This window comes from Sciurus vulgaris, assembly GCF_902686455.1.
Source record: "Sciurus vulgaris genome assembly, chromosome: 5".
Taxonomy (NCBI): domain Eukaryota; kingdom Metazoa; phylum Chordata; class Mammalia; order Rodentia; family Sciuridae; genus Sciurus; species Sciurus vulgaris.
This window is the reverse complement of record NC_136465.1, coordinates 75,485,682-75,510,805: the sequence shown is the minus strand read 5'-3', so window position 1 is coordinate 75,510,805 and position 25,124 is coordinate 75,485,682. Positions and strand designations below refer to the sequence as shown.

At 35.4% G+C, this 25,124-nt stretch overlaps 1 protein-coding gene across 4 annotated transcripts; it reads left to right on the top strand.

The window, feature by feature from the left end:
* The first annotated feature begins 2,891 nt into the window (after window positions 1–2,891).
* Window positions 2,892–24,429, top strand: LOC306662909 (scavenger receptor cysteine-rich type 1 protein M130-like). 4 transcript variants are annotated; one of them, XM_079143140.1, is made up of 17 exons: window positions 2,892–3,008; window positions 3,494–3,541; window positions 4,003–4,089; window positions 5,268–5,588; window positions 8,230–8,550; window positions 10,351–10,671; window positions 11,196–11,516; window positions 14,299–14,613; window positions 14,711–15,025; window positions 15,441–15,533; window positions 15,615–15,929; window positions 17,296–17,616; window positions 18,440–18,751; window positions 19,079–19,108; window positions 19,331–19,438; window positions 20,532–20,627; window positions 21,760–22,067. In XM_079143140.1, the coding sequence occupies exons 1-17, from the start codon at window positions 2,978–2,980 to the stop codon at window positions 21,885–21,887; spliced, it is 3,483 nt and encodes a 1,160-aa protein (XP_078999266.1). In that variant the 5' UTR covers window positions 2,892–2,977; the 3' UTR covers window positions 21,888–22,067. The 4 variants fall into 4 exon arrangements, with proteins under 4 accessions (XP_078999266.1, XP_078999267.1, XP_078999268.1 ...); XM_079143141.1 differs by lacking the exon at window positions 21,760–22,067 and adding an exon at window positions 24,222–24,429 and having other exon boundaries at window positions 2,893–3,008; XM_079143142.1 differs by having other exon boundaries at window positions 2,893–3,008; window positions 21,843–21,900.
* Window positions 24,430–25,124: the final 695 nt, after the last annotated feature.

Genomic DNA, 25,124 nt, shown 5'->3' with positions numbered 1-25,124 from the left:
ATGTGTGGAAATGTGTAGTTATAATTAATATTTTGTATATATGTGATACAAGGGATTCCTAGAAGTTTTTATGCCGCAGGGGATAACTTTTAGGCAATTTTTAGGCAATATCTCAATAATTTCCATTGACCTAGATACAGGATACTGGTCAGGGCATCCGGTGCTAAGATAATGATCTGAAGTTTGCCCAAGTTTGTTGTTCTTGGATTTTGTCCTTTATCAGCAACATGCCACAGATGTAAATCATAAGTAAAATTTGCAAATGAGAAGTGTGTTGCCACAAGAACTCCCAAAATACTAAATGATGTTGTACTTAAATGCCATTAATAACTGTGTCAAATTAACGTTCTTGGAGGATTTTATCACAACTGTTGTGATTTTGTCATAACTGTGCTCCTGAAGAAATACCTTTTCCTTAAAGGTTGTTTGTGATGAAAGGCTATTGAGGTACCCCATGGGTCACCTGGAAAAGATGAGTTGTCTCTCTTCAGAAATCTAAATCAAACTGTGGCTGAGAGCATTGAAAAGAAACTGAACATAATGTGTAAGCCAGTATATAAGACAAAAAATTATTGTGGTTGTTGACTGAATAGAATCAGTAATTTTCATAACACTGGCTATTGGATATGAAATCTTAATGCATGGGGCTACAGTATTAAGTTCATGGTAATATATCATAAGGCTCACTTAGTTTTTGCCAGAGTTAGGAACAGCAAAACTGGGCTGTCAGAAAACCAGCAGGGATAATCCCCTTTCATATCATAAATTTTAATCCTTGCAGGTCAGTTTTAACTGACATCAGGCCATATTAATTATTTCAAATGGAGGCTCATGGGTTTCCATTTTCAAACCAGTTTATAAGTGTCAAAAAACTGCTTTGATATTAATTCATTATTTAGTACACTAGAGCATCTGTGCCAAATGTGGAATATTTTAAGAAAAAGGGTACTATGATTATAGGAAATTTAGGAAAGGTCATTGTCAAAATGAGGCATAACTATTTAGTTGCTCTTTTCAGGTCATAGGAGGCACAATATTTAAGTATGGTGAGATGTCCATGAATAGCTATAATTCATGTTCTAGTAGTTATTAAATCCACAAAGCTTATCAATTTACATGTTAGCAAATGTTAAAGTTAGACCTATGGTACAGAGTCACAAAAGTCAACCAGTGGCCTTTCAAATCTTTTTGCTCATAAAATCTTTACTATATAAACTTAACATATAATTTATTTGATTTCCAGTTGAATGAAATTATGAAAATGTTTTAATTTAATTATAATATATGTATATATAAAAGTATATATATATCAGCTATGCACCCAATTTGTTTAATAAATTTATACTGATATATATATATATGTGTATACTTAATTTATTTAATTATCTTCTAATTTCTCCCTGTATTTCTAGAAATTTTTGTTTTGTGTTAACAAGTAAAAATTTTATAAATTTATGGTATACAGCATGGTATTTTGATATATGAATACATTATAGAATGTCTAAATAAAACAACTCCATTACCTCCCATACTCATCTTTCATTTGTGATAAGAACATTTAAAATCTACTTTTCAAGTATATAATACATTGTGATTAACTACAATCACCATTTTGTACAGATCTTTATATACTGATGTACTTGTAAGTTGACAAATTTTGTAGATACAGATAAGAACTTTGTCCTTATTTCAGTTACCTTTCAGATTTTGTTGCATCTGATTGAGTTTTTTTAAGATGATTATTTTTAATTCTTTTTCAAGCACTTAAGAATTCATTTATTGAGGCCAGTCCTGAACCTTTATTAGTTTCTTTGGTGGTGTCACATTTGTCTGATCCTTCATGATGTATGTAACCTTAAATTGGTGTCCTTGCATTTGAGGGAATATCTCTTCCACTCTTTACAGATGCTCTCAGCAGAATAAGGCCTTCTCCTACCAGGTTCCCAAGGTGATGGAATAGGTTCTGGGATTGATGTCAAGTGCATTACAGCTAACTCATGTTGCTGCTCCTGGGTTTACTGTCAGGTCTGTGTGTGGGCTTTTTATCATGGAGTTTTGGTGGGTGTAGATCCTTGTCTAGTCGCTCAGTGAACTGCACTTTCTCCAAGTCCTTGGTCTGAAGGACTGACACTGGATTATGTTTTGCTCCAGGGTTTGTAGATGGCAATCCTGATATCAGGGTGCATGTATGGGTAATAAAGTTCCTGAGAAGTATCCTGTTGGATCACTGGGTATCCTATTGGGTCCCTGGGATGCCAGTACCACATCAGCCAATAACTTGTGATTGGATGAAACTCAGTCACAGGGATGCTTCATGGTATATCACAAAGATCAAGATTTTCAGAGCCATTTCTAAGTTACTTAGTGCTAAAAACTACATTTTGTTTCACCATTTGTGGGATCAGCAATAGTCATAATTCTATTGATGGGCTTCATCCATTAGAAAAGAAATACAAATGCTGCCTATGCACAATTTACACTAAATTATTCGTTAGGCACACTTGATTATAGAAATAATATAAAAAGTTGGCATAATGATAAAACATTAATTATTTATGCTGTGCTTGTTTTTCCATAGTTTTTTTTCACAGTTTAACTATATAACAATTATTGCAATTTTGTGCATCTATTAACTCAAAAAATATTCAAACTTAAAAAGACTCAACAAACAGTATGCGAATCACTATTTCTCCTTTTTATTTTTTTTTTCTTTGTCAATCTGTGGGAAGTGTGTCTTAATTTCCTTTGGTTGTTTCATGTCCTATACTGAAAAAAAAAAAAAAAAAAAGAGTATGATAGGAAACCTCAGCTCTTTCAATGACTTCCCTTTTTGGCTTGACTCCACCTCCATTCTGTAGTTTTCTCATTTATGTGAGTGAGGTGATTTTTTAAAATTCTTAGCAGTCTGCTTCTTGAGGGTAACATTTCTATGGAACAATAACAGAAGACTTAGGAATCACTGAAATCAAAATTCAGAATGGTGATTTTTGAAGACTCTGGATCTGCTGGTAAAAGTATCTTATTTATCCTGAATTTAGAATTTAATTAAGTTGAGAATAATTTTGACAGCCAATGGATATAGTTATCATCAGGAGAGTAAGGAATGGAAAAGGGAATTTAACTTCTATGGCAGTATGTTTGATCTGCCATAGATTCTAAACCGACAATGTGAGAAAGGGACAGGAGTTAGTATTCACTGATGATGTGAACTTCTCAGGAAGTGAGCCTGTATTCAGTCTGAAAACAATACTTATTAGAAAAGAGAATATGTAGGCATAAATATTGATTGAAAGTTGATTTCTCAGAACAAATTTAGAACAACTCTGCTGAAATCTACTTCATGATTTGCATAGACATCTTAAAAATCATTTAGCATTTTTATTTCAAGGTAGTTCTAGGTTAGAATAAAAATGGAAATGAGGGTGACAGCAATGCTAAACAGCATTTTATGCTGTATCTAAAGATGATAAGAGCCAATATTTGGGTTTTTCAGATATCAACAGTGTGTTGTTCAGCTACTATTTGGAAGTTACCGTGCAAGGTATTGTTGAAACTATGGTGAACATGGTAAATATAATCCATTCCCTTGTGAATCTCACCATCTAATAGTGTGGATCAGGTAGACATGGAAATGAGGGTATCAGTTATTAAATACTGAAGAGATAAACCTGTCCCATACCTTCTGGGAAAAGCATCCACTTCTGTATTTCATTGGTTCCTTATTCAATTTCCAAGGATTTGGAAATTCGCCTTTTTATTTTTGCCACTCAACTTTCTGCTAATTCCTTACCCTAAGATATGAGCAGGAACTTTTTCAAAAAGCTACTTCACTGATACTGTGATCCTGGGACTTAAGTTTTCCTGTCTGCCTTCTATTTAGAAGGACTGATTTTCTTTCTTGCTTTGGCCTTCTTTGTTAATCCCAAAACTTTGAACCATCTGTCTTCTCCAATGTCTCTTTTTGTGAAAGCTGTTCTTTTTCCCTATTTATTTCTTTCACAGATTTTAGAAGATGGTTTGTCCACTTGAGTTCCTTCACTTTTGCTGTAGTCTCACTTCTCAGTACCTCTTTCATCACGAGTTCTGTTGGTGAGTACTTTGTCAAAAATATATATATATATATTTTGGTACTGGAGAATTTAACTGAGGGGAACTTCACCACTGAGCTACATCCCCACCCCTTTTTAATTTATATTTTATTTTGAAACAGGGCCTCACCAAGTTGCTGAGGCTGGCTTTGAACTTGAGATCCTGCTGTGTCTGTCTCCTGATTATAGGAGTACTTTGTCAAATTTACTTATAGCCTTATTCCTCTCAGACAAAATTATTCAAAAAAACACAATTCTTCTATATGCCAAGTGGCATCTAAAAACTATATGCAAAAATTTTAAGGATCAAATATTAAAAGCATACAACAACCTGACCATGTGACACCAAAATATTAACAGAATTCTCCCTCACAATAAAATAAACTCAGGGGGAAAAGTCCCTGTTAAAGATTGGAAAGTCATGTTATTTAAAGGCTGGTTAATAGGAAAGATGCAGAGGAGAAGAAACCTGAGAATTATTGGGAAAAAAAGAGTATTTTAGAAACACGTTAACAAATTCAACTGCAAAAATGTATCTTAAAATGTATTGAAAGAAGCCAGCATATTAGGAACACCATATTTCTAAACTAAGCTAAAATAATGCCAAGGAGATAGCGAAGGTAATTTGGAGAGAAGGTATGGAATGGGGTTTATTTTTATGATAGAAGATAATAGTAAAAGATCTCTTCATCGATTTCCATTTAAGTAGATTAGTTTTAGTCACATTTCAAATATTGTAAAAGAAATTCATGCTATTTTACATATATGTGTTACAAGTGTTCGTTTCATTCCCATATATCTACTAATCGTCTTCTTGCTACTGATTTTAGGTTTTGGAAGCAATATATACAGCTCATCCTTATCAAATTCTGTAGTATCTTATTTAACTATTAAACTTTCCATGGAGATTATATAAATTGCCACTGCTAAGAATACCAACCATAAAACAAAAATATGATATAGTATTGTATTCCTTAGATTTGCAGTTGTCATTGATTCATTTGAAGACTGTGACACTGAAATGCCTATGAAATAGCATTCCCCTATTGTACCATGGGTTGGTTCAGGATGGTTTCTCAACTCTGACTTTGAAAAGACAAATATGTAATTTAAAGAATGATAATTCTCTCCCAGCTCTTTGTGGCCTTGAGCGATTGCCATCTTAATTCATTGTTGCAGGAGGAACAGAAAAAGAGCTGAGACTAATGGCTGGTGAAAACAATTGCAGTGGGAGAGTGGAAGTGAAAATCCAGGAGGAATGGGGAACAGTGTGCAACCACGGCTGGAGCATGAATGAGGTCTCTGTGATTTGTAGTCAACTAGGATGTCCGACTACCATCAAAGCCACTGGTTGGGCTAATTCTACTGCAGGCTCTGGGCGCATTTGGATGGATCATGTTTCTTGTCGAGGGAATGAGTCAGCTCTTTGGAACTGCAAACATGATGGATGGGGAAAACATAACTGTACTCACCAACAAGATGTTGGGGTGACCTGCTCAGGTAAGACTTGCATAAATCAAAGAAAACCACACGGACAAGTTCCTGACTCAGTTCAGATTCTTGGGCTCCCCATTTTTCCTTGCTCATTTCCAATGAGATATAAAATTCTCAGTGGGGATAAAAATTATAGATGGTTTAAAAATGAGATAGATTTTTTTTAAATAGTCAAATCCATGCATTAAATTACCCAAATCCATTATTAGAAGTTCAGAAAATACATGACAAAGCCCATATAATAATAAAGAGAAAAATTCAAAGGGACTTTGTACACTATGATCAATGAGAAAGTGACTGGCTTCAATTTTACATTGAATAGCCCTACTGTAACCTCCTATTCCTCCATAAATGTATTATGATATTTCAGTTCATTTATTATTTCCTTTCCAAGTGGCAGGCTGCTTTAATGGATTGACCAATAAATCATTATACTTTTGTACAAAAACAGTTAATTAGCCTAGTGAATTAAGAAACAAATATTTCTAGCACTAATATTAATCCTTCCTTGCTGGAGGAAGAATGCTTTGAAAGTATAGCTGCTTTTCCAGTATAAAAACCAATTCATTTCATTTACATTGTAGTTTCAATTTACAAAATATTTTCCTAAGTTTTATCTCCGTGGACTTCACAATAACCTAGAAAAGTATGTGTCAGGCCCTTCTGCTAATGAATCTCACGTTTCTGATCCAATTTTGATTCTTGGCTCCCACTCCTTGCTTATTTCTTTGAGTGTTATTCTATCCTCACACCTCCCTGTATCCCTTTTAGAGATAATCTCCCCTGCAGGACTAACTATAGAAAGGACTGGCCTCTACCCAGGCTTTGGACTGTAATGGGAGTAACACTGGCTAGTATCTAGAAAAATGCTGGATTATATCCCACTATAATGTATAATTATAATGCACAAAAAAGAAGAAGAAAAGCTGCATTAAGTTCTAGCAGTCATTCCTAACGCTATGATTTCATGGAAGTTTTTAAATCTCTCCAAACTTCAGTTTTCTGAGGACTCAGTGTTATAATACATATAAAGCTACTGATACAATGTCTGGATGTAATGTGTTGAAAATGTTCTTTCTTTGTGGCTTCCTGCCTTTCATTACCTTGATTCCTCCTCCCTCTTCCTCTTATCAATAATCATTATGGGAGGAAAACGGAGTAATCAATACAATACCTATAGCAAGGTTTAAAATCATAATAAATCTCACCCAGGTTTTACCACAATTATTGATGTCTATAGGGCTGTTATTTAGCTAAGACATCAGAGTAGTACTTTTAGCTGTTGTTTTCTGTTTTTGTGTAATGAAGCTTGGAGTTAATCAAACTTACTTTTTGAAGTTTTTACACCTAAAACTGCAACTGGAGCCAAATAATTGAAAAGAATTTATAGCAATTCAGGAATCTAGTTTCACTGGGTTGCAACTTCTGAATTTCTGAAATTTCAACCCTAATTATTTCTTGATCTTCAGAGCCTCTACCTCTTGGAAGATGTTATTCTCATAGGCCCTCAGGTCATATAACACAATAATCAAGAAGATAGACTCTGGTGCTAGATTGCTGGGGTTTTTTCCTCCATATCTTGACTCTATCATTTTCTAGGTGTTTGAGTCTGTGCCAATTATTTAATCTCTGATTGCTTTTCTATAAAGTGGGGCTAATGAAAGTAGTGTATGCTTAAAGTTGTAAGGAGTGAAGTAGCTGATATGTGCTATATGCTTAGAACAGGATATGCATATTTTGATCATGAGCCCTTATTATTATAATTGTTATTAGTAATTGCCTATAATAAAAATAAACCTTGTTAATTGGAGGTCTTTGGAATTAGAGCTTTCAAAATTGAGTTCCTTCTTCAAGAAAGAGTTTCTGAGCATTTTATTCAACCACAGTTTTTGTTCATCCCAAATTTCAGCCAATGTCTCCAATTTGCAGGTATTTTAGTCCTCATAGAAAACCTAAGGGATGGTGTACAGAAAGAAAGTTCCTAATGAGAAAGCTATTTATTGCTAAAAATGATATCAGATGCTTTGGGGGGAAAATGTTTTATTAAAACACAGAAAGTTGGAAAGAAATTAATTAATTTAATTGAGTTTTCCCTCAATTTTTGAGTTTGGTGTTCCATAGCATGCTTTTGCAGGCTGTCATGCTTACTTTTGCATTTTCATCTTTGCTTCTTCCTATTTTTTTTTTTTTTTCAAATTCAACCTCAAGTACTTGTGATTTGAGCTGCTTATAGTAAGGAAAGGTAAAATGGAATTTTAAATGTTCAACAAATCACCAGTTTGTCATTTTTACTACTTTATTGTACGGGTCAATTTTACCTTGTTTTCTTTTAAAAAAAGAAATAGAATTAATCATATCTATTTCAGTATGAAAGAATATTTATCTGTAGGTAATGGAAGGAAATTTAATAAAACGGAAAGTTCAAAAACTTTAATCTGCAAAGCATTTTCCTTCTAAGTAGATGTAAATGAAAGTCCCAACTGTTAATTGGATTTTAACAGGTTAAAATTCTCCTATATGTGAAGCTGGGCAGCATTTAAATCAAGCACCCTAGAGAGAACAGCACCAATTCCAAGTGTCTGTAGAAACCTTATTTTCAAAAATAATATGCATGAGTATAACTTCTGAACTCTGTCCATTGCTCTAGATGGATCCAATTTGGAAATGAGACTCATGAATGGGGGCAATCGGTGTTCAGGAAGAATAGAGATCAAGTTCCAAGGACAGTGGGGAACAGTGTGTGATGATAACTTCAACATTGATCACGCTTCTGTGGTTTGTAAACAACTGGAATGTGGAAGTGCTGTCAGTTTCTCTGGTTCAGCTAATTTTGGAGGAGGTTCTGGACCAATCTGGTTTGATGATCTCCAGTGCAATGGAACTGAGTCAGCTCTCTGGGACTGCAGACACCAAGGATGGGGGAAGCATAACTGTGATCATGCTGAGGATGTTGGAGTGATTTGCTTAGGTAAGGGTTGCTCAGGGCTTATTCTGGCCTCCAAGAGAGGACAGAAGAAAGGGATAGTAGTCCTAAAAGCCTTGCTCTTAAAAACACAATAAAGTGAGCTTCCTTTGTCACTTCATTATTGCCTCCTTTTGTGTTCCAGTTATGATCCTTGTGGTTTTTACCCTAACTAAATTAGGTAAAATAGTTGCAGAAATTTTGTTTCAGGACATAAAGAAGAAAGTGTTTAGAAAAATGAAGAAAGAACAAGTCAAAGGTGGGAGGAAAAGAAGAAAGAAAGAGAGAGAGAGACCGAGAGAGAGAGAGAAAGGTAGGAAGGAAGGAAGGAAGAGGGAAGCAAGTGGGAAGGAAGGAGGGGGAGAAAAAGAAAGGGGACAGAAGAAGAAAGAAGGAGGGAATGTGTAGGGGGCTTAACATGGGAATTTTTTCCTCTGATTTTTAAGAGTAAACCAGCTTTCTTATCCTCTATCATCTCCTCTTTAGGAGATAACATCACTCCTTCCCAAGTCATTGGTTCAAATTCAGAGAATCAAATGATGAAAACAGAAACAAAAATTCAACATTTTGGTTTCCTATTAAAATCTCATTTGTTCAATAGTGCTATGGTATGAGTATGTACTGTGTCTGTCTGGAGACTTTTGTGCTCCACACTTAGATCCTGGCACAGGGCAATGAGCTTGTGTGTCCAGAACACCACTTCTCCTTTTTCATTTGAATTTTTAGTTTGAAAGACATTTGGTGTGTTTTGAATGTCAAAGAACACTTAGGAAAATTTAATTAGAATAAAAATATAACCCTGTCTCTACCAGTTCATTCTCTCTCTCTCTCTCTCATTCTCTTTCTGTGCAAAGGAAGAAAATTCAATCCAAATTAATTTTAAAATAAGGTAATATCAGCTCAGAAAAGTGGGAAATCCAAAGGGTATTGTTTCATGCATGGCTGGATTCAGGTGCTCAGACAGTATTATCTACATTGTATCTCTTTATTCCAATCCTTGAATTGACTGATTCTTGTTAAACATGAGCATGTATACCCAGAACTCCAAAGAATGGGATTCCTACAGGGAAAAATGGATTTTGTTAACTAAAGAAAATTAAAAGAATTTGGAAAAGAAAAACAAAATATGAGATTTATGTTCTCCTTTACCCATCAAAATTTTTCTAGGCCTTCAATCTTCTCAAAGTTTTATACACATGCTGAGGAATCACAGATAAGTAGGATTGTGAAAAATAGTTCATTTTATCACAGCATATTCTTTGGAATCAAGGTGTGTTCTTTAAGGAATATTGATTGCAAATAGTGAATGGAATAATGGCGAAGGCTCTTTCCTCCGTTCTGCCTTTGAATGAAAGAAATGCTCACAAAGGGACCAGATATGCAATATAAGCCAGGTATAACAGATGGGTAATGCAGTTAGCACAAAAGCAAATGTTGAGTACTGAGGCAAACTGGAGTATGCAGTTAAAACCTAAATAAATGCAAATGTATTTCAAGAAGAAAAAGTAAATAATTCTGACAAAACCCTGGTGGTCAAACAAACTGGTCTCCACATAAATTTCAGGCTCTGCACCTCCTGTTCAGAATGTTTCTTGAACTATGTGCTCTCTAGACTGAAAAGTCCCATCTTCTAGCTGAACTCACTCCTCCACCATCTTCAAGGATTTTCAGTGGTAGCATATTATGATTGTCCCTGTCTCTGTGTGTATCTCTCCATCTTCCCTTCAGGAATCTCCAGTAGAGCTATTCATAGTCATCCCTGTTCTTATTTCCTTACTCATGACTTCTTGTGTATCCCTGTTATAGATGGAGCAGATCTCAGCCTGAGAGTGGTAGATGGAGTCAATAAATGTTCAGGAAGATTGGAAGTGAAATTTCAAGGAGAATGGGGGACAGTGTGTGATGATGGCTGGGATAGTAATGATGCTGCTGTAGCCTGTAAGCAACTGGGATGTCCAACTGCCGTTGCTGCCATTGGTCGAGTTAATGCCAGTGAGGGATCTGGAAATATTTGGCTTGACAATGTTTCCTGCCGTGGACATGAATCTACTCTCTGGCAGTGTAGACACCATGAATGGGGAAAGCATTATTGCAATCATAATGAAGATGCTGGTGTGACATGTTCTGGTAAGTAGAAAAAGACAGTAAGAAAAGCAGAGAGGGAAGGAACCATGTTCTTTATGTGTAGGAACAGGTGTGAAAGGTGAGCAGTGGAAATACTTTAATAAATTCCTTGTTGGGAATTTCTTTAGGGTTGTGAAGAATCTTTGACACATTCTTCATTCAACTAGCATGGAGTGCTGCCTCTATTATCCGTAATACTTATTCAGACTACTAGTAGGAGCACACCATGAACTCTAAATTGACCAAGAACCAGTAAAATTTTGTAGGATTCTCCTTTATATGAAAATATTAGTGAATCACTAAATATTTCTCTGCAATTGACAATTTTGATCATCCTTAAAAGTACAATACTTTTATAATATTTTTCTAATCAAATTTATGGCCTATACTTATTGTTTCTTAAAATGTCAAGATACGGTAAGCACTCTTTGCTAGTGTCTCAGCATCTGAGAAGAAGGAAGACTAAGCATTCTTTGGGGGATTACCTCCCTACGTGCCAATAGCCTACATTTATGTTTCTTTTGCAGATGGATCAGATCTCGAGCTGAGACTTATAGGTGGAGGTAGCCACTGTGCTGGGACAGTGGAGGTGGAAATTCAGAAACTGTTAGGGAAGGTGTGTAGCAGAGGTTGGACACTGAATGAAGCTAATGTGGTTTGCAGACAGCTGGGATGTGGATCTGCACTTCAAACATCTTTTCAAATGTATTCCAAAATTAAAGCAACAAGCACATGGATGTTTGTAAGTAGCTGTAGTGGAAATGAAACTTCTTTTTGGGACTGCAAGAACTGGCAGTGGGGTGGACTTCTCTGTGACCACTATGAAGAAGCCCAAATTACCTGCTCAGGTAAGACATTTTCATCTACTTGTTAAAAAGTTTAATTCCAAGACTGCATGTGTCCAGTAATATCCTTGAAACTGAACACTGATCTCTCTTAAAACTGGAATATATCCATATATTCCATTCTAAGAGTCTCAGATAAATTTCTAATTCATTTAGCACTTGTTTGTTTGTTTGTTTGTTTTGCTCATTATACTTTTGAATAATTTTTAAATCAATGCAGGTGTTAAAGTTTAAGGAAACTAAAAGTTTTAAGGTAGAACTTAAATATGTCTTTCATGGAAATGTCACCAAATGTTTTAGAAAACAACTAATTTGGGTAAACTGCCATGACTTAACGTTAGAATCCCTCTATTTTAATGTGAAACAATATTCTTCTTTCTGAAGATTTGTCTATGTTTCACAGCTCATTTTTAAAAGTACTATTTGTAAGTAGGCTTGGTTTATGGATAATATTTAGCACTTTAAGTTAATCGTATTTATACAAGTGATGCCTCTTCAACAACTCTACGATACATTGATATAAACCTTACTTATTTGATGAGAAGATATTGGAGAAAACCAGTGAACATGTGAGACTTAGTCATAGGATGTAAACATTTAAGACTTGCATTTTTACTAACCAACCATTTGCCCTAGAACATTTCAATCTGGGTGTATTCCTCAGTGCATTCCTCTGATGCTACAAATTATGCTTACCTCTGGTTGGGTAGACAGCATCCTCTTGGGAAAAAAGTCAATCTTTTAAGATAAAAATTTGAATTGCATTATTACTTATTTTTTAAAAAATTTAACTAGGAAACACTTTCACATGTTTTAAAGTATAAAATATGAAGGTATAAACTCTTTCCCTACCACTGGCCCCAGCTGTCCCACTCTTCCTAACAACTTTAGTTGTTCAGGTAGTTACATATTATTTTAGAAACATTTTGTGTGAATACAAGAAAATCCATATAAAGATATTATATTGCTATGTCTATGTAGCATAATATGTTCTATATCTTCAATATTCCCTTAGTAAAACATCTCTTTTTTTCTTTAGTTTCTCTTTCTTTATTTGCTTTATTGTTAGACACGATGTATGAACATATAAAACCAAAAAGAACAGGGATACTCTTGGGCCTCAAAACTCAAGGTCCCTCCTAGAAACTTTTCTTAAAGTACAAGACCAAGTGCTCAGGCCAAGGATGTGAAAAGCAGGCCAGAGCCAAGAGAGAAATGTACTTAAAGTTCCTTCTCTCTTCTCCCGAGCCAGGACAACCCTGGGAAGCCTCCACCAGCAGCCAGTCCATGCAGGCAGGATGACCCCAGGGAAAACTACCAAGAAAGCACTTAGTAAAACATCTTGATCATAATTTTATATCAGTACATAAAGAGCTTCCTAAAATCACTTGTGTCTAACATTTTTTCTCTCATTATTTATTATTGTGCACATTTATTTTTGCTTTGACATTTTCACTTGATAAGAGCACATACTAGTTTAGCTCTGGTTTCCAAAAAAAAATTAACATTTGGGCTTTTAAGAATTAATACTACTTTTATTTGTTTTCTAATTTATTAATAAATATGATTTTGCAGAGTTGTGAAACAAAGGATGGAAGTGGAATTTCTGGGTGGAAGAATTTCTCTTCTGACTGGAACTCAAATATTTAGGACAAAGGAAATAAGGGGATACTTATAGAAAGAACTTCCTTTCAAGTGGCATAACAAGTGTTCACCGTAGCAGAGAAAATTTTTGGTTTTGGTTTATTTTTTAGTTTCTTTTAACTGGTTACATTTTATTTTGTTTGAAATGGCTCCAGATAAGTGAGCCAGAGGTTACAAGAAAGCTGACCTGACTGGATCTAAGACACTGCCTTTACTTAAAGATTTAGGCTGCCCAGATGTGGAACACAACCATGTGCATACTTTCAGTGATATCTTAGGAAGTTCATGATCAAATAATGCTTCAAGTTAAGGACTTTCCAACTCAAATGTCATTGATCCATGATAGTAATATTCACTACCATTATTACTATCATTCAATTTCAGGTTACTCTAATTTTATGTGGACATAACTAATTGTTTTTGCACAATAGACTTGCCATATAACAATACTTTAAATTTGAAACACAAATTATAAGTTTCAGACATCCATGTAAATATACTAGACATACTTATTAACATATAATTAAAGAGAAAATTACTATGAAAGCATTTATTGGCAGTTGAGACCTGTCCAGTGAGCAGATGAGAAAGTTGAGGACTAAACCATGACTCAAGGAATATATTGAGAGTTTTGATAAGACACTATCAGGAGAAAGGAAGGCCACATACATCAAGTCTAACCAATGTTAAAGAGAAGTCTGATGGTCACTTTGAAAGCAGAGGTATACTGAACAAATTCACCAAATTCACATAGAGCCACCAAAAAAGTTGAGATAGAGCCCAGATTGTGGTGAGTGGAGAATTTAGCACTAGATTAAGAGACAGAGACAGTGGAGACACTCAGTGGGTTCTAATGCTATAAATGATGCAAGTGAAATGTAGACAGAAAGAGTAATTACCCCCAAGAATAGCTGTCTTTGAAAATCAAAGTTTAGACTTTTCTCAGGATAGGCTCAATGAGGACTAGGGACTTCTAGAATTTGCTGTTTCCAACTCTAGGCAGAAAATCAAAGAAGAAAAAGTGTAGGAAATCACTGAGCACTTTGGCCTACTGCTCCCATTCTTTACTCCCTTCCTCACCCCATCGCAAGAAAAATCTGGAAATTATGTTGTCTCTCACTGCAATGTTATTGTTTTTCAGCCCATAGGGAACCCAGACTGGTTGGAGGAGATGTTCCCTGCTCTGGTCGTGTTGAAGTGAAACATGGTGACATGTGGGGTTCTGTCTGTGATTCGGACTTCTCGCTGGAAGCTGCCAGTGTGCTGTGCAGAGAATTAGACTGTGGCACTGTCGTCTCTATCCTAGGCGGAGCTCATTTTGGAGAAGGAAGAGGACGGGTCTGGGCTGAAGAATTCCAGTGTAGTGGGCACGAGTCCCATCTTTCACTCTGCCCAGTAGCACCCCGCCCAGATGAGACTTGTAGCCACAGCAGAGATGTTGGCGTAGTCTGCTCAAGTGAGACCCAGAGAATATCTTCAATTTGTTTCCATAATGTGAAGGGGGTAGAGTTAAGTGGTCCAACCATCTTTTCTAAAGCCCCGTGTCCTTCCAGGATACACAGAAACCCGCTTGGTAGATGGCAAGTCTTCATGTGAGGGAAGAGTGGAGCTCAAGGTGCTTGGAGTCTGGGGATCCCTCTGTAACTCTCACTGGGACATAGAAGATGCACATGTTCTATGCCAGCAGCTTAAATGTGGAGTTGCCCTTTCCACCCCAGGAGGTGCTCCTTTTGGGAAAGGAAATGGTCAGGTCTGGAGGCACATGTTTCACTGCACTGGGACTGAACAACACATGGGAGATTGCCCCGTAACTGCTCTGGGTACATCACTGTGTTCTGCAGGGCAAGTAGCCTCGGTAATCTGCTCAGGTAAGAGGGTGAAGGGTGACCAGTGATTAACCTCTCCCACAGTTGGGGGGCCTTCAGACCAGGTGTACCTACAGAGATGAAGAAACAAAGAAGGAGGAAATGGTCTTTGTTGGGAGTCATGAGGTGTTTATCAGATTATTCACCTCATTTGTTGTTTCACAGGGCAAGTGAACTTAATTTTTGTGAACCTTGTTATATAGTGATTACTTGAGCCAAACCTTTCTCAAAATACCTGATTCACTCCCAACCTGGTGAACCCATCTGTCTTTTTTTTTTTTTTTTTTTTTTTCCTTTTTCTCTCTCTCTCTCTCTCTAAAGCTATGTTTGTACTTGACTCTGTGTAACACTCCATCTGACCTCCATTCTTCATCCAAACTTTTGTATCTTGTATGACTGGGTAACTTGGTGTTTGCAGGAAACCAGTCCCAGACATTGAGCCCATGCAATTCATCAACTTCAGACCCAATGAGCTCTACCATTCCAGAGGAAAGTTCTGCTGCCTGCATAGGTAAGAATCTGTGACCGATCTGTGAGAATGTTCTAAATTCTCAAGAATGCACTGTATTAGTAGTTTTCTTTCTTTTTCCAGGGAGTGGCCAACTTCGTCTGGTAAATGGAGGAGGTCGATGTGCTGGGAGAATAGAGATCTATCATGAGGGTTCCTGGGGCACCATCTGTGATGACAGCTGGGACCTGAGTGATGCCCATGTGGTGTGCAGACAGCTGGGCTGCGGAGTGGCCATTAATGCTACTGGATCTGCTTATTTTGGGGAAGGAACAGGGCCTATCTTGCTGGATGAGGTAAACTGCAATGGAAAAGAATCCCATATTTGGCGGTGCCATTCACATGGCTGGGGGCGGCACAATTGCAGGCATAAGGAAGATGCAGGAGTCATCTGCTCAGGTAAGTTCTGTAAATACTTGCTGGTCACAATTACATTAAAAAAAAAAAAAAGACTGAGATGGAGCAAAGGATAGTGAAGGGAATTAATCTGAAAGATTTCCCTGAAAAACATATTTAAAAGAAATTATTGCCAGAGTCAAGATTCTAGAAGTATGAGTTTGATGAGTTAGGGTTACATCACGTGCAAGGTAGTCTAATATTATAAAGAGAAAAATTCAAATACGGGCTTGTTTATCATGAAAATGTTAATGATATTGTTCTTTAATAAACACATATAGAATGGGATACTGTATAGGGATCCCATGGCATCACTTGATAATTATAATATTAATAAAGAAGATTAATAGGAACAAAAAATATATTCCATGATCATTCTACAGAGCAAAAGATAATCACCATTCCCAAGTAATTATTGAAAGCAGATAATTGAGGTTTGTTTGTCATGGGACCAAAACTTACCATAAGAGGTTACTGCTCTTGCTTTGTATATGCAGGGAATTTTAGAAGCTGCTATGACATAGAAAACTACTCCCAGTTGCGACATATTGGGGAGAACAGTATTGGTATGCAGACAGTTGGACTGTGCAGAAAAGAGAAACATTAACCCCACATCATTAGACAAGAGATCATCCAGACTTATGTGGGTGGACAATGTTCAGTAACAGAACAGTGAAAAATTCCGTATGCCGGAAGAGAGTGATTTCTATTTAATATCATAAATCTGGGAGAGTACGTGTTCAGCAAAGCTGTGAAGTGGCAAAGATGAAATAGTTCATTCTAAGATAATGTGCACAAAATACTGGTTTTAGTTCCTGCGTCTCACTAAATTTTAACTATCAAAGACAGTTGCCACAAGAAAGAACCCAGTAATAAATAGATGATAAATGTTTGAGGTACTGGACATGCTAAATATGTGGATTTGATCATGACACAATATAAACATGTTTTGAAACATCACATTGTACATGAAAATATGTGCAATTTTTATTTTGTCAGTTAAAAACAGCCAAGAACAGGATAATATTCTTGAGGGTAAAATCATAGAAACTCAGGAAGAAAATCCAAACTATGCAAATAAAGAAAAGGTCTGAGGTTTTGATTCAATTTGGAAAGTATCTTAGAATCACTGACAGCATTCTAAAGAGATTTCTGAGTACAAACCCCAAGACTAGAAAGCCCCAAGGTATGTATAGAATAAATACTGTATTTTACTGTGTTCTACTAAGTCATCCAGAAATTCCTAAAGAATTACTAGTAACTGACAAATTGCACCTATTTTAAAAACTATTCCACATCATAGTAAGGTGGGGGGGGTGTTTCTAAACATTCAGAGAAGGTGTAAAACTAATTCTGTATTTCATCCTAGAGTTCATGTCTCTGAGACTAAACAGTGAAAGCAGAGGAGACACCTGTGCAGGACGTCTGGAAGTTTTTTACAATGGAACCTGGGGCAGCGTTGGCAGGAGTGACATGTCTGCAACGACCGTGGGAGTGGTATGCAGACAGCTGGGCTGTGCAGAAAAGGGAAGCATCAACCCCGCATCTGTAGATAAGACACCATCCAGACTCATGTGGGTGGACAACGTTCAGTGCCCAAAAGGACCTGACACACTATGGCAGTGCCCATCATCTCCATGGAAGCAGAGACTGGGCAGCCCCTCAGAGGAGACCTGGATCACATGTGACAGTGAGTGTCCATTGGTCAATATGAAATTTCCATTATGCACCTCCATTGTCACATTCTGAGAAAGCAACTAGGTTTTAGTTTCCTACTCCCACACTAGCTTAACTTGTTAGATCTCATTAAGCAGGAATGGGTAACCTCTGAGTAATACCTATCCTCTCAGCATGATATAATTGATTTTTATTTAATTTGGTATATATATGTGTGTATATGAGTGTGTGTGTGTGTGTGTGTGTGTATTCGGAATCAGTGATCATTAATCCAAATAATATCACATTCCTCATGTTCTACTTAAAAAATTTATCCAAATAATTTTTCCAAATGAATAAGGAGCAAAGAATATGTAATGCAGTATTTGATTATTATTCTACCTTGACTTTCCCATTTAACTTTCAAATACCTTACTACATTGACACAAGAAATAAAAGAATTCAGAAAAATCTATTCTGAAGTGTTTCCCATTCTAAATCTTCTAAAATTGTGAGAAGATTTCTAGATATCTGGCAATTTTTCAGGTTTTCTATTTGAAAAAAAAAAAACTTAACATTTCACATTTATAGTACTAACTTTATTCATTCAACACTTCCTAAGTCAAACTATGATTTTTATGTATGGGATGAAATATAACCAGTTTCCTGAAAGGACATATACTTTCACAAAATATAAATTTGGTAAACAATATAAATTCTTAAGATGCACATTAAATAAATTGTCCTTAAATAGATTTTAAAAACAGTGCCAAATCTCTGCTTTTCTCCTATCACCTGTCAGAAGTGTTTATCTTCCAGAAATAATCCAGATATGTTTTTCTGGTCTGAATTTTCAGACAAGATAAGACTTCAGGAAGGCCACACCAATTGTTCTGGTCGAGTGGAAATTTGGCATGGAGGTTCCTGGGGGACAGTGTGTGATGACTCCTGGGATCTTAATGATGCTCAAGTAGTGTGTCAACAGTTGGGCTGTGGCAAAGCTGAGATGGCACTAAAGGAAGCAGCATTTGGTCAGGGGACTGGACCCATATGGCTCAATCAAGTGAAGTGCAGAGGGAATGAATCTTCCTTATGGGACTGTCCTGCCAGACCATGGGGTCACACTGACTGTGGGCACAAGGAAGATGCTGCTGTACAGTGCCAACCAGGTGAGTGCCAAGAGCCTGGATTAAGCTGGACTCTGGCAGCAAAGGGGAGTGTAGTGGAGTGTGTTGTCTAAAGCCAGAGTAATAGGGATTCTGTGGAAAAGAATCACGAGGTTTCTTTCTGAAGGAATGGTGAAAACATTTATTCTGGCCTTCAGTGAGGACAAGTATTCAACCTGTCCCCATCCATATGGAAGAAGGACTAGGGACTACTTTTAAGTGGGAAAGAGTAGTTTACTAGGCTGAGAAGCACTTGGTTTAGATAAGGAAATAGATATATTTTCTCGACTTACTACTTCCAAAATTAAGACTTTCCCTTTTCTCCAACAGGAACATCTTCAAGATCAATAAATGCCACAGGTATTGCTTGGGGTTTTTGAGCATAGGACTGATGAACAACATTACTTAGAATCCCTCTTGTTCAGACACTTTGGGTGAGGAGGAGTTCTGAGGATATGGGGTTGACTTAAGGGATCCTGACCCTTCGGTACCTGACCAAAGACAGTGAAGTTTATATTTTATGCTTGGGACTTAGGTCTTTCAACTAATATATTGTCTCTCTTATAATTTATTTTTACTTAGGTCACTCATCCCTAATTGCATTGCTGATTCTCGGGGTCATTTTATTAGCCAGTCTCATCACATTCCTTGTGCTCACTCTGAGGAGAAGACAGATCCGGCTGCTTACAGGTCTGAACCTAATTACGGTCTCTCTAATGTGTTTACAGGATAAGGTGGTTCTTGGAGTATAAATAAATAACAACAAAAAAAAATTTAGACCCAAATGTTACCATGTCCAGAAAGCAGGAACCTAGAAGAGTTCGAGCAGTTTCTCAGGGTACAGGGAATACAGTTTCACAGGAGAAAAGGGGCTTTGGTTGCATCAGATTCTATGGAGCTGGTAGTTCAGAATGAGTTTGTCATTACGGTTCTTTATTACAAAATTATACTCTTCTGTCAGGCAATGTGGTAGCTCTGAAGATGCAGACATGGATAAACTGCTTTTGTCTTTGGGGAGCTTCAAGTTTAGTAGAAGAGATACATATGTAAACCAATTGTCAAGTAGCATTGTAAATTAATATAAATAAGGAGCAAAAGTGGAACAGACAAGAGTAATTAACTGAAAAGGGAAAGAAGTACAGAGGTCTTCTAGGATGCTTTTGAGACAAATTTTGAAGACTCAGGAGTTCAAAGAACTAAGTGAGGAACATTCTAAGGAAAGAAAAGGAAGCATAGAGAAGTGCAAAAGTTGGCACATTTTCCTGTTTTGGAGTAAGAGTTGAGAGCAAGGAGAGAAGCTGCTGCTGGTAAGGCTACAGAAGACAGAAGGAATAAATTATGAAGTTTTATTATTCCACTGTAAAATGATTCATAATCATTACAGTATCATGAAGGGAAGTTGTCTTCTAGAAAGATCTTTTGGCAACAGGATATGTGAAGGATTGAAGGAGTATCACAGTATGGACAAGAATAGCATTTTGAAATAGCTGAGATAAAAATTAAAAGTACTTTTTAGTGAAAAGAGGGAAGAGAAAATATTTTTAGAGAGATTTAGAAAGAACTCTAATGAACTTCGGAAAGATACTTTCTTCCCTTGGGAGTTGGGGTGGTGTGATAATAAGGACAATTTAGCTTATGAATGTGAGACACTCCAAGGAAAAAGCTTGGAAACAATAGCATGGATAAATGTAGGTTTTTTTGCACTGCTGTAAGGCAGCTCACATATAGGAAGGGAAATTTTATTATGATCTGCTGATCCATAACCCAGGACCTCTATTGCTAGTTTCCACAAGAGGAGAGAATTTTGTCCACCAAGTTCAATACCAGGAGATGAATTCTAGCCAGAAGGCAGATGATCTGGACCAGCTGGATCCTTCAGGTCAGTGGATTCCTTGAGGGTGTATAGCTTGGGGACTCAGACTGGTGGCTTCTACTGAAGCTGAGCATTCTACTTTGATTAACAGTAAAAAGATCAAAAAATCTGTAATAGGAAGTTATGATACATACAAGGGAAAGAAAGGAAGCAATGATCTGAAAACTATTGTTAAGAACATAAAAATTGTGACCATGTGGAGGCCTCAACCTAAAAGCCTATGATTATTTCTCACAGAAGTACAAACAACTATGTAGTAGAATGATGAGACTTGGACCTCATAATAATTTTTATAAAAATAGAAATTAATCATCTCAAAGACTGTCATAATGAGAGTTTATTTTTTCCTTTATAAAAATAAATTTTATTGTATATATGTAAAGTATACAAACTGATGTTATAGGATTAGCACCTAGATAGTAAAAAGGGTACTGATGTAAAGCAAATTAATTTGTCTTTGGTCTCACATGATTTTTGTGGCAAAGAGCAGCTCAATTCTACTCATTTAAGAGGAAACCTAAACACAGCACAATGTTATTACGGTAGAGCTCATGGTGTACGTTGGATCTCTATAGATTTGTTCATCCTACATATCTTCTGCTTTGATTCCTCTGACCTATACCATTCTTTCATGGTTTCTTCCATTCTCACTTCCTGTCACTTTCCTTTCTTGAGCTTGCTATTTGCTGTATTTTTCCTGAAAGTGTAAAAGCTTCACATTTCTGTATCTTATTCCAATGAGAAGCCATCAGTATCCCAGGACTAGCCTTATTTCTCATTTCACAGTCCTTCTTTCTTTGTGGTCCAACTTCTATTTAGTGCCAATGCAATAATTCTACCTCTGGGCAGCATAACTGTACTAAGTTGGAAAAATATACCAGTACCCATTGTCTTTACTCCATGAAAACCGCTATGTTTTTTTAGAGGGGTCTGCCATACATCTTCAACCCAAAGGATTTGGTATTTGCTTCTGCTATATTAAGAGACATGTTTAAGTCTACAAAAGAGTTTCTGTGCCCCTTAAATCATATCTGCCTGTCTTCCTAATTGTGGACAGCATTTTTAAATGCTCAAAGAGCTTCTCAGGCACTTGAGGGCAGTCTGGTATATTTCCCAGTAATTATTTTCTTCCTTCCAGAAAATTCCAATGAATCACAAGGTTTTAATGCTGGTGGACTAATTTCTGTGTCTAAATATTTTCCTATTTCTGGAACTAAAAAGGGAGTCATTCTGAGGCAGACTGAAAAGAAAAATGGGAATTTTTAACTCATTGAGGTGAGTAGGGAGCACCTATTCATCATTGTCAAAAACATACATTGTTTGAAGACTGAGAGCTCCTCTGACATTGGAATTTATATACATGTTTCCATATGCATATGTGTATATATTTGTAAATATATATCCATATTTAGAATATATGGTGACTTTTTTATAAATATGACTCATTCATTTCTAAATTACATATATATGCTTGGTGATAACAATAATACATTCATGGAGCTAAGGAAAAACTAGTAAATAACTATGAATAAATGTTTTGAGCATATTACAGGGAATATATCAGAAAAAAGTTAAGACATCAAGATATCTGTATTTGTACAATGCTTGCTATAGTAAAGATTATACAAGATACTACAGAAATACAGAAAATTTACTTAGAAAGTTTAAGGAGATTGTAAGAAGATGTTATATTTAAGTTGCACTTTAAAAGTGATGAAAGATCATTTCAGGGAAAAGACAGCATGTACAAACTATGAAGGCAGAGAAGACTCACATCTTTTTGGAACAGTAAGAAGTGTTTTATTCAAAAGCACATATTAAGTGTACTTATCATGACAGTGTCCTGGGCATTGTAAATACAAAGATAAAAGATAAGGTTTAAAAGACACGAATGTTTATGAGTCAACTCATTGTCTATAGGTGGTAGTAGGCAGACGCTAAATGGAATGAAAGTGGTGAAAATCCAAGCTGAAAAGACTGCTTAGGGTTCTGTAAAAAATGGTCATACCTGCTATATTCAGTGTTAATATCTTATTTTAGGGTGGTGATAGGCTTTGGAAGGTTAAGCTGAGATAAGATCAGATTTGCATTTTATAATTTTCTTTTATTAGGAAAGTATAACCAAATGAAAATTGAAAAGTGAAAAATATAAGAAAAATTGTTAGACTATACATCAAAAAGAAAAGATGATGAAATGAGTTAATGGACACATTTTGATTTTTTTAAAATAAATAATGAGAGAAGGGCTATACATGTAGAAGTGTTAAGTATAAAAATAGAGTGCATAGAGAAATTTTACATGTGACATAGAAATATGATTTAGACAAAGGATAAAATGTAAAATGTTGTACTGGGAGCATAACTGGTAGTGGTAGAGAGTTTGCTGAGCATGTTTGAGGACTTGGGTTTGCTACCTAGAACTGCAAAATGAAAAAAAGAAAAGAAAGAAAAGTATTTAAAATGTAAAGTGCTAAGAGCAATGAGATTCAAAGTGTTAATTATATACATGAAAACATGTATATAGAATTCTTACAAATTACATATAGCATTAAAAGGACTAATGTATATTTATATAAATTTTGTGTGTTTCAACAATATCCAATGTATAACTGAAAAAGCTATGAAAAGGCAAAGGTAATTTGAACAAAGTGAATTCAAATGACAAAAAGATTTTAAAGTGCTCAAATTCATCAATATATTTAGAGATTCAAATTATAATTTAAAACGAATTATCACCTCATACATGAGACTAATCAAAAATTTAAAACTGCATTAAATTTATTGCTGATGGGAATACAACAAAAAGGTTAATTTCAAACAAAACTGCTGGAAGTAAGAGGTACAGAAGCCTTCGGAGAAAATAATCTGGTCGTCTATTTAAATGATGATAATGATGATAATAATAATAATAATTAATAATAGTAAAAAGCTTCACAGATCCTTTGACCCAACCATTCTATCCCTGAGAATTTTTCCATACAAATAAAATCATTGATATGAAAGGACATAACATCCAAGGCTTGTTTACAGTGTTGTTATAAATAGGGAAAAAAATGGAAACAAATTAAATGCCAATTGATGGGGGAGTTGCTGAGAAAAAAATATGGTTAGTCACCTAACTAAAAAAAGGAAAAAAATCATTTTTTAACTTGTAACTTGATTTCACCTATGTGATCACGTTGACTATAAATAAAATACCTACATCTACAAAATTATGCATATGCAGATAATGCATGCAGAAGTATTTAAAACTCTAACAGCCTTGTAAACTGAGGATTATGAATAACTCAGACATTTTGTGACATAAATAATGATTAAAATACTTTTCCTTTAAAAAATATTCACTGCTTCCTAGTTGCTTCAGAATCAAATGGAGATGATTTTTTAAATGACATTTTAATGGCATTTTTTTTATTCCACTGTAGTTCTGTGGAATAAAAGTGGTTTTTATGTATACTAAAGTTTGAAAATCATTGCATTTAAGATTTCTGTTTGGGAAAGGTAGTAAACTTTTTCATATAAGTGAGCTTGTGTGTGTTTTAATGTATTCTCCTTTGCATATAAAGAGGAAAGTAACATTTTTTCTGTTTATGGCTTTAGTTCAGCATTTAAGATACCGTGAGGAAGACATGGCCTACTGAATGGAACAAGAATCCATCTCATTCACTGATGATAGCCGTTTCATTTCCAGAGACCTTTGTCATCTAGTGTTCCAAAGAATGCTGCTGAATTTACAAAAATTAAGCTTGTGAATTTGACCACTTAATAGTGAATGTAAGGCTTTCAAATATATTAAATTAAAAAGAGAATTACTGATGTGAGTTTGTCCTAACTTTTTTTTTAATTTTATGAATTTCTTATTGTTTTTGGAAGTTTTTAAGACTTTATAAAGATGTCTTTTTATTTGATGTCTTTATTTGCGTTTTCTAAATTTTTTGTTGAGTTTAATTTACATAATGATTTTATTAAAACTAAATTGAAAGTTTATTTTTTGTTTTAGTTTTCTTTTTTTTTAAGAAAGGGAAAGTTAATGATATTGAAGAGTCTGTTGATATATGAGGCACTCAATAAGGAATGATTTTCATTGGTTCCTTAACTGTTTCACTGACATAAAATGCACAGCAACACTTAGTAATCATAAAATACTCAGTAGTTTAGTTCCTTATTCCTCAAGAAAGTACTGCTACAGCTGAAATGATGCATAAATGATGTCTTTTCTGTATAAATATAACTATTTTGAAGTACGTTAATATATTACTAAAATTCACCTAAACGTGATAAATGTTAAGGTAAAGAGAAGATATTTTTATTAATTCAACACTAAGCTTATGGTCTACATACTTGTAGAATATGTCCATATGCAATTGATTTTTTAAATTAATTTATTTTTTAAATTACATTATATAAAACATCTTTCAAAATACATATACATTATGGAATGGCTAGATCAAGATAATATGCATTACCTTACATATCATTTTTGTGGTGAGAACATTTAAAACC

Bases quoted from the DNA above. Each gene is read 5' to 3' on its own strand.
- LOC306662909 (XM_079143140.1), top strand. From the start codon at position 2,978: ATGGTGATTTTTGAAGACTCTGGATCTGCTG. The intron at 3,542-4,002 runs GTATTGTTGAAA...TTTCTTTCACAG, and splicing joins TTTGGAAGTTACCGTGCAAG to ATTTTAGAAGATGGTTTGTC. The intron at 15,930-17,295 runs GTAAGTTCTGTA...ATTTCATCCTAG, and splicing joins TGCAGGAGTCATCTGCTCAG to AGTTCATGTCTCTGAGACTA.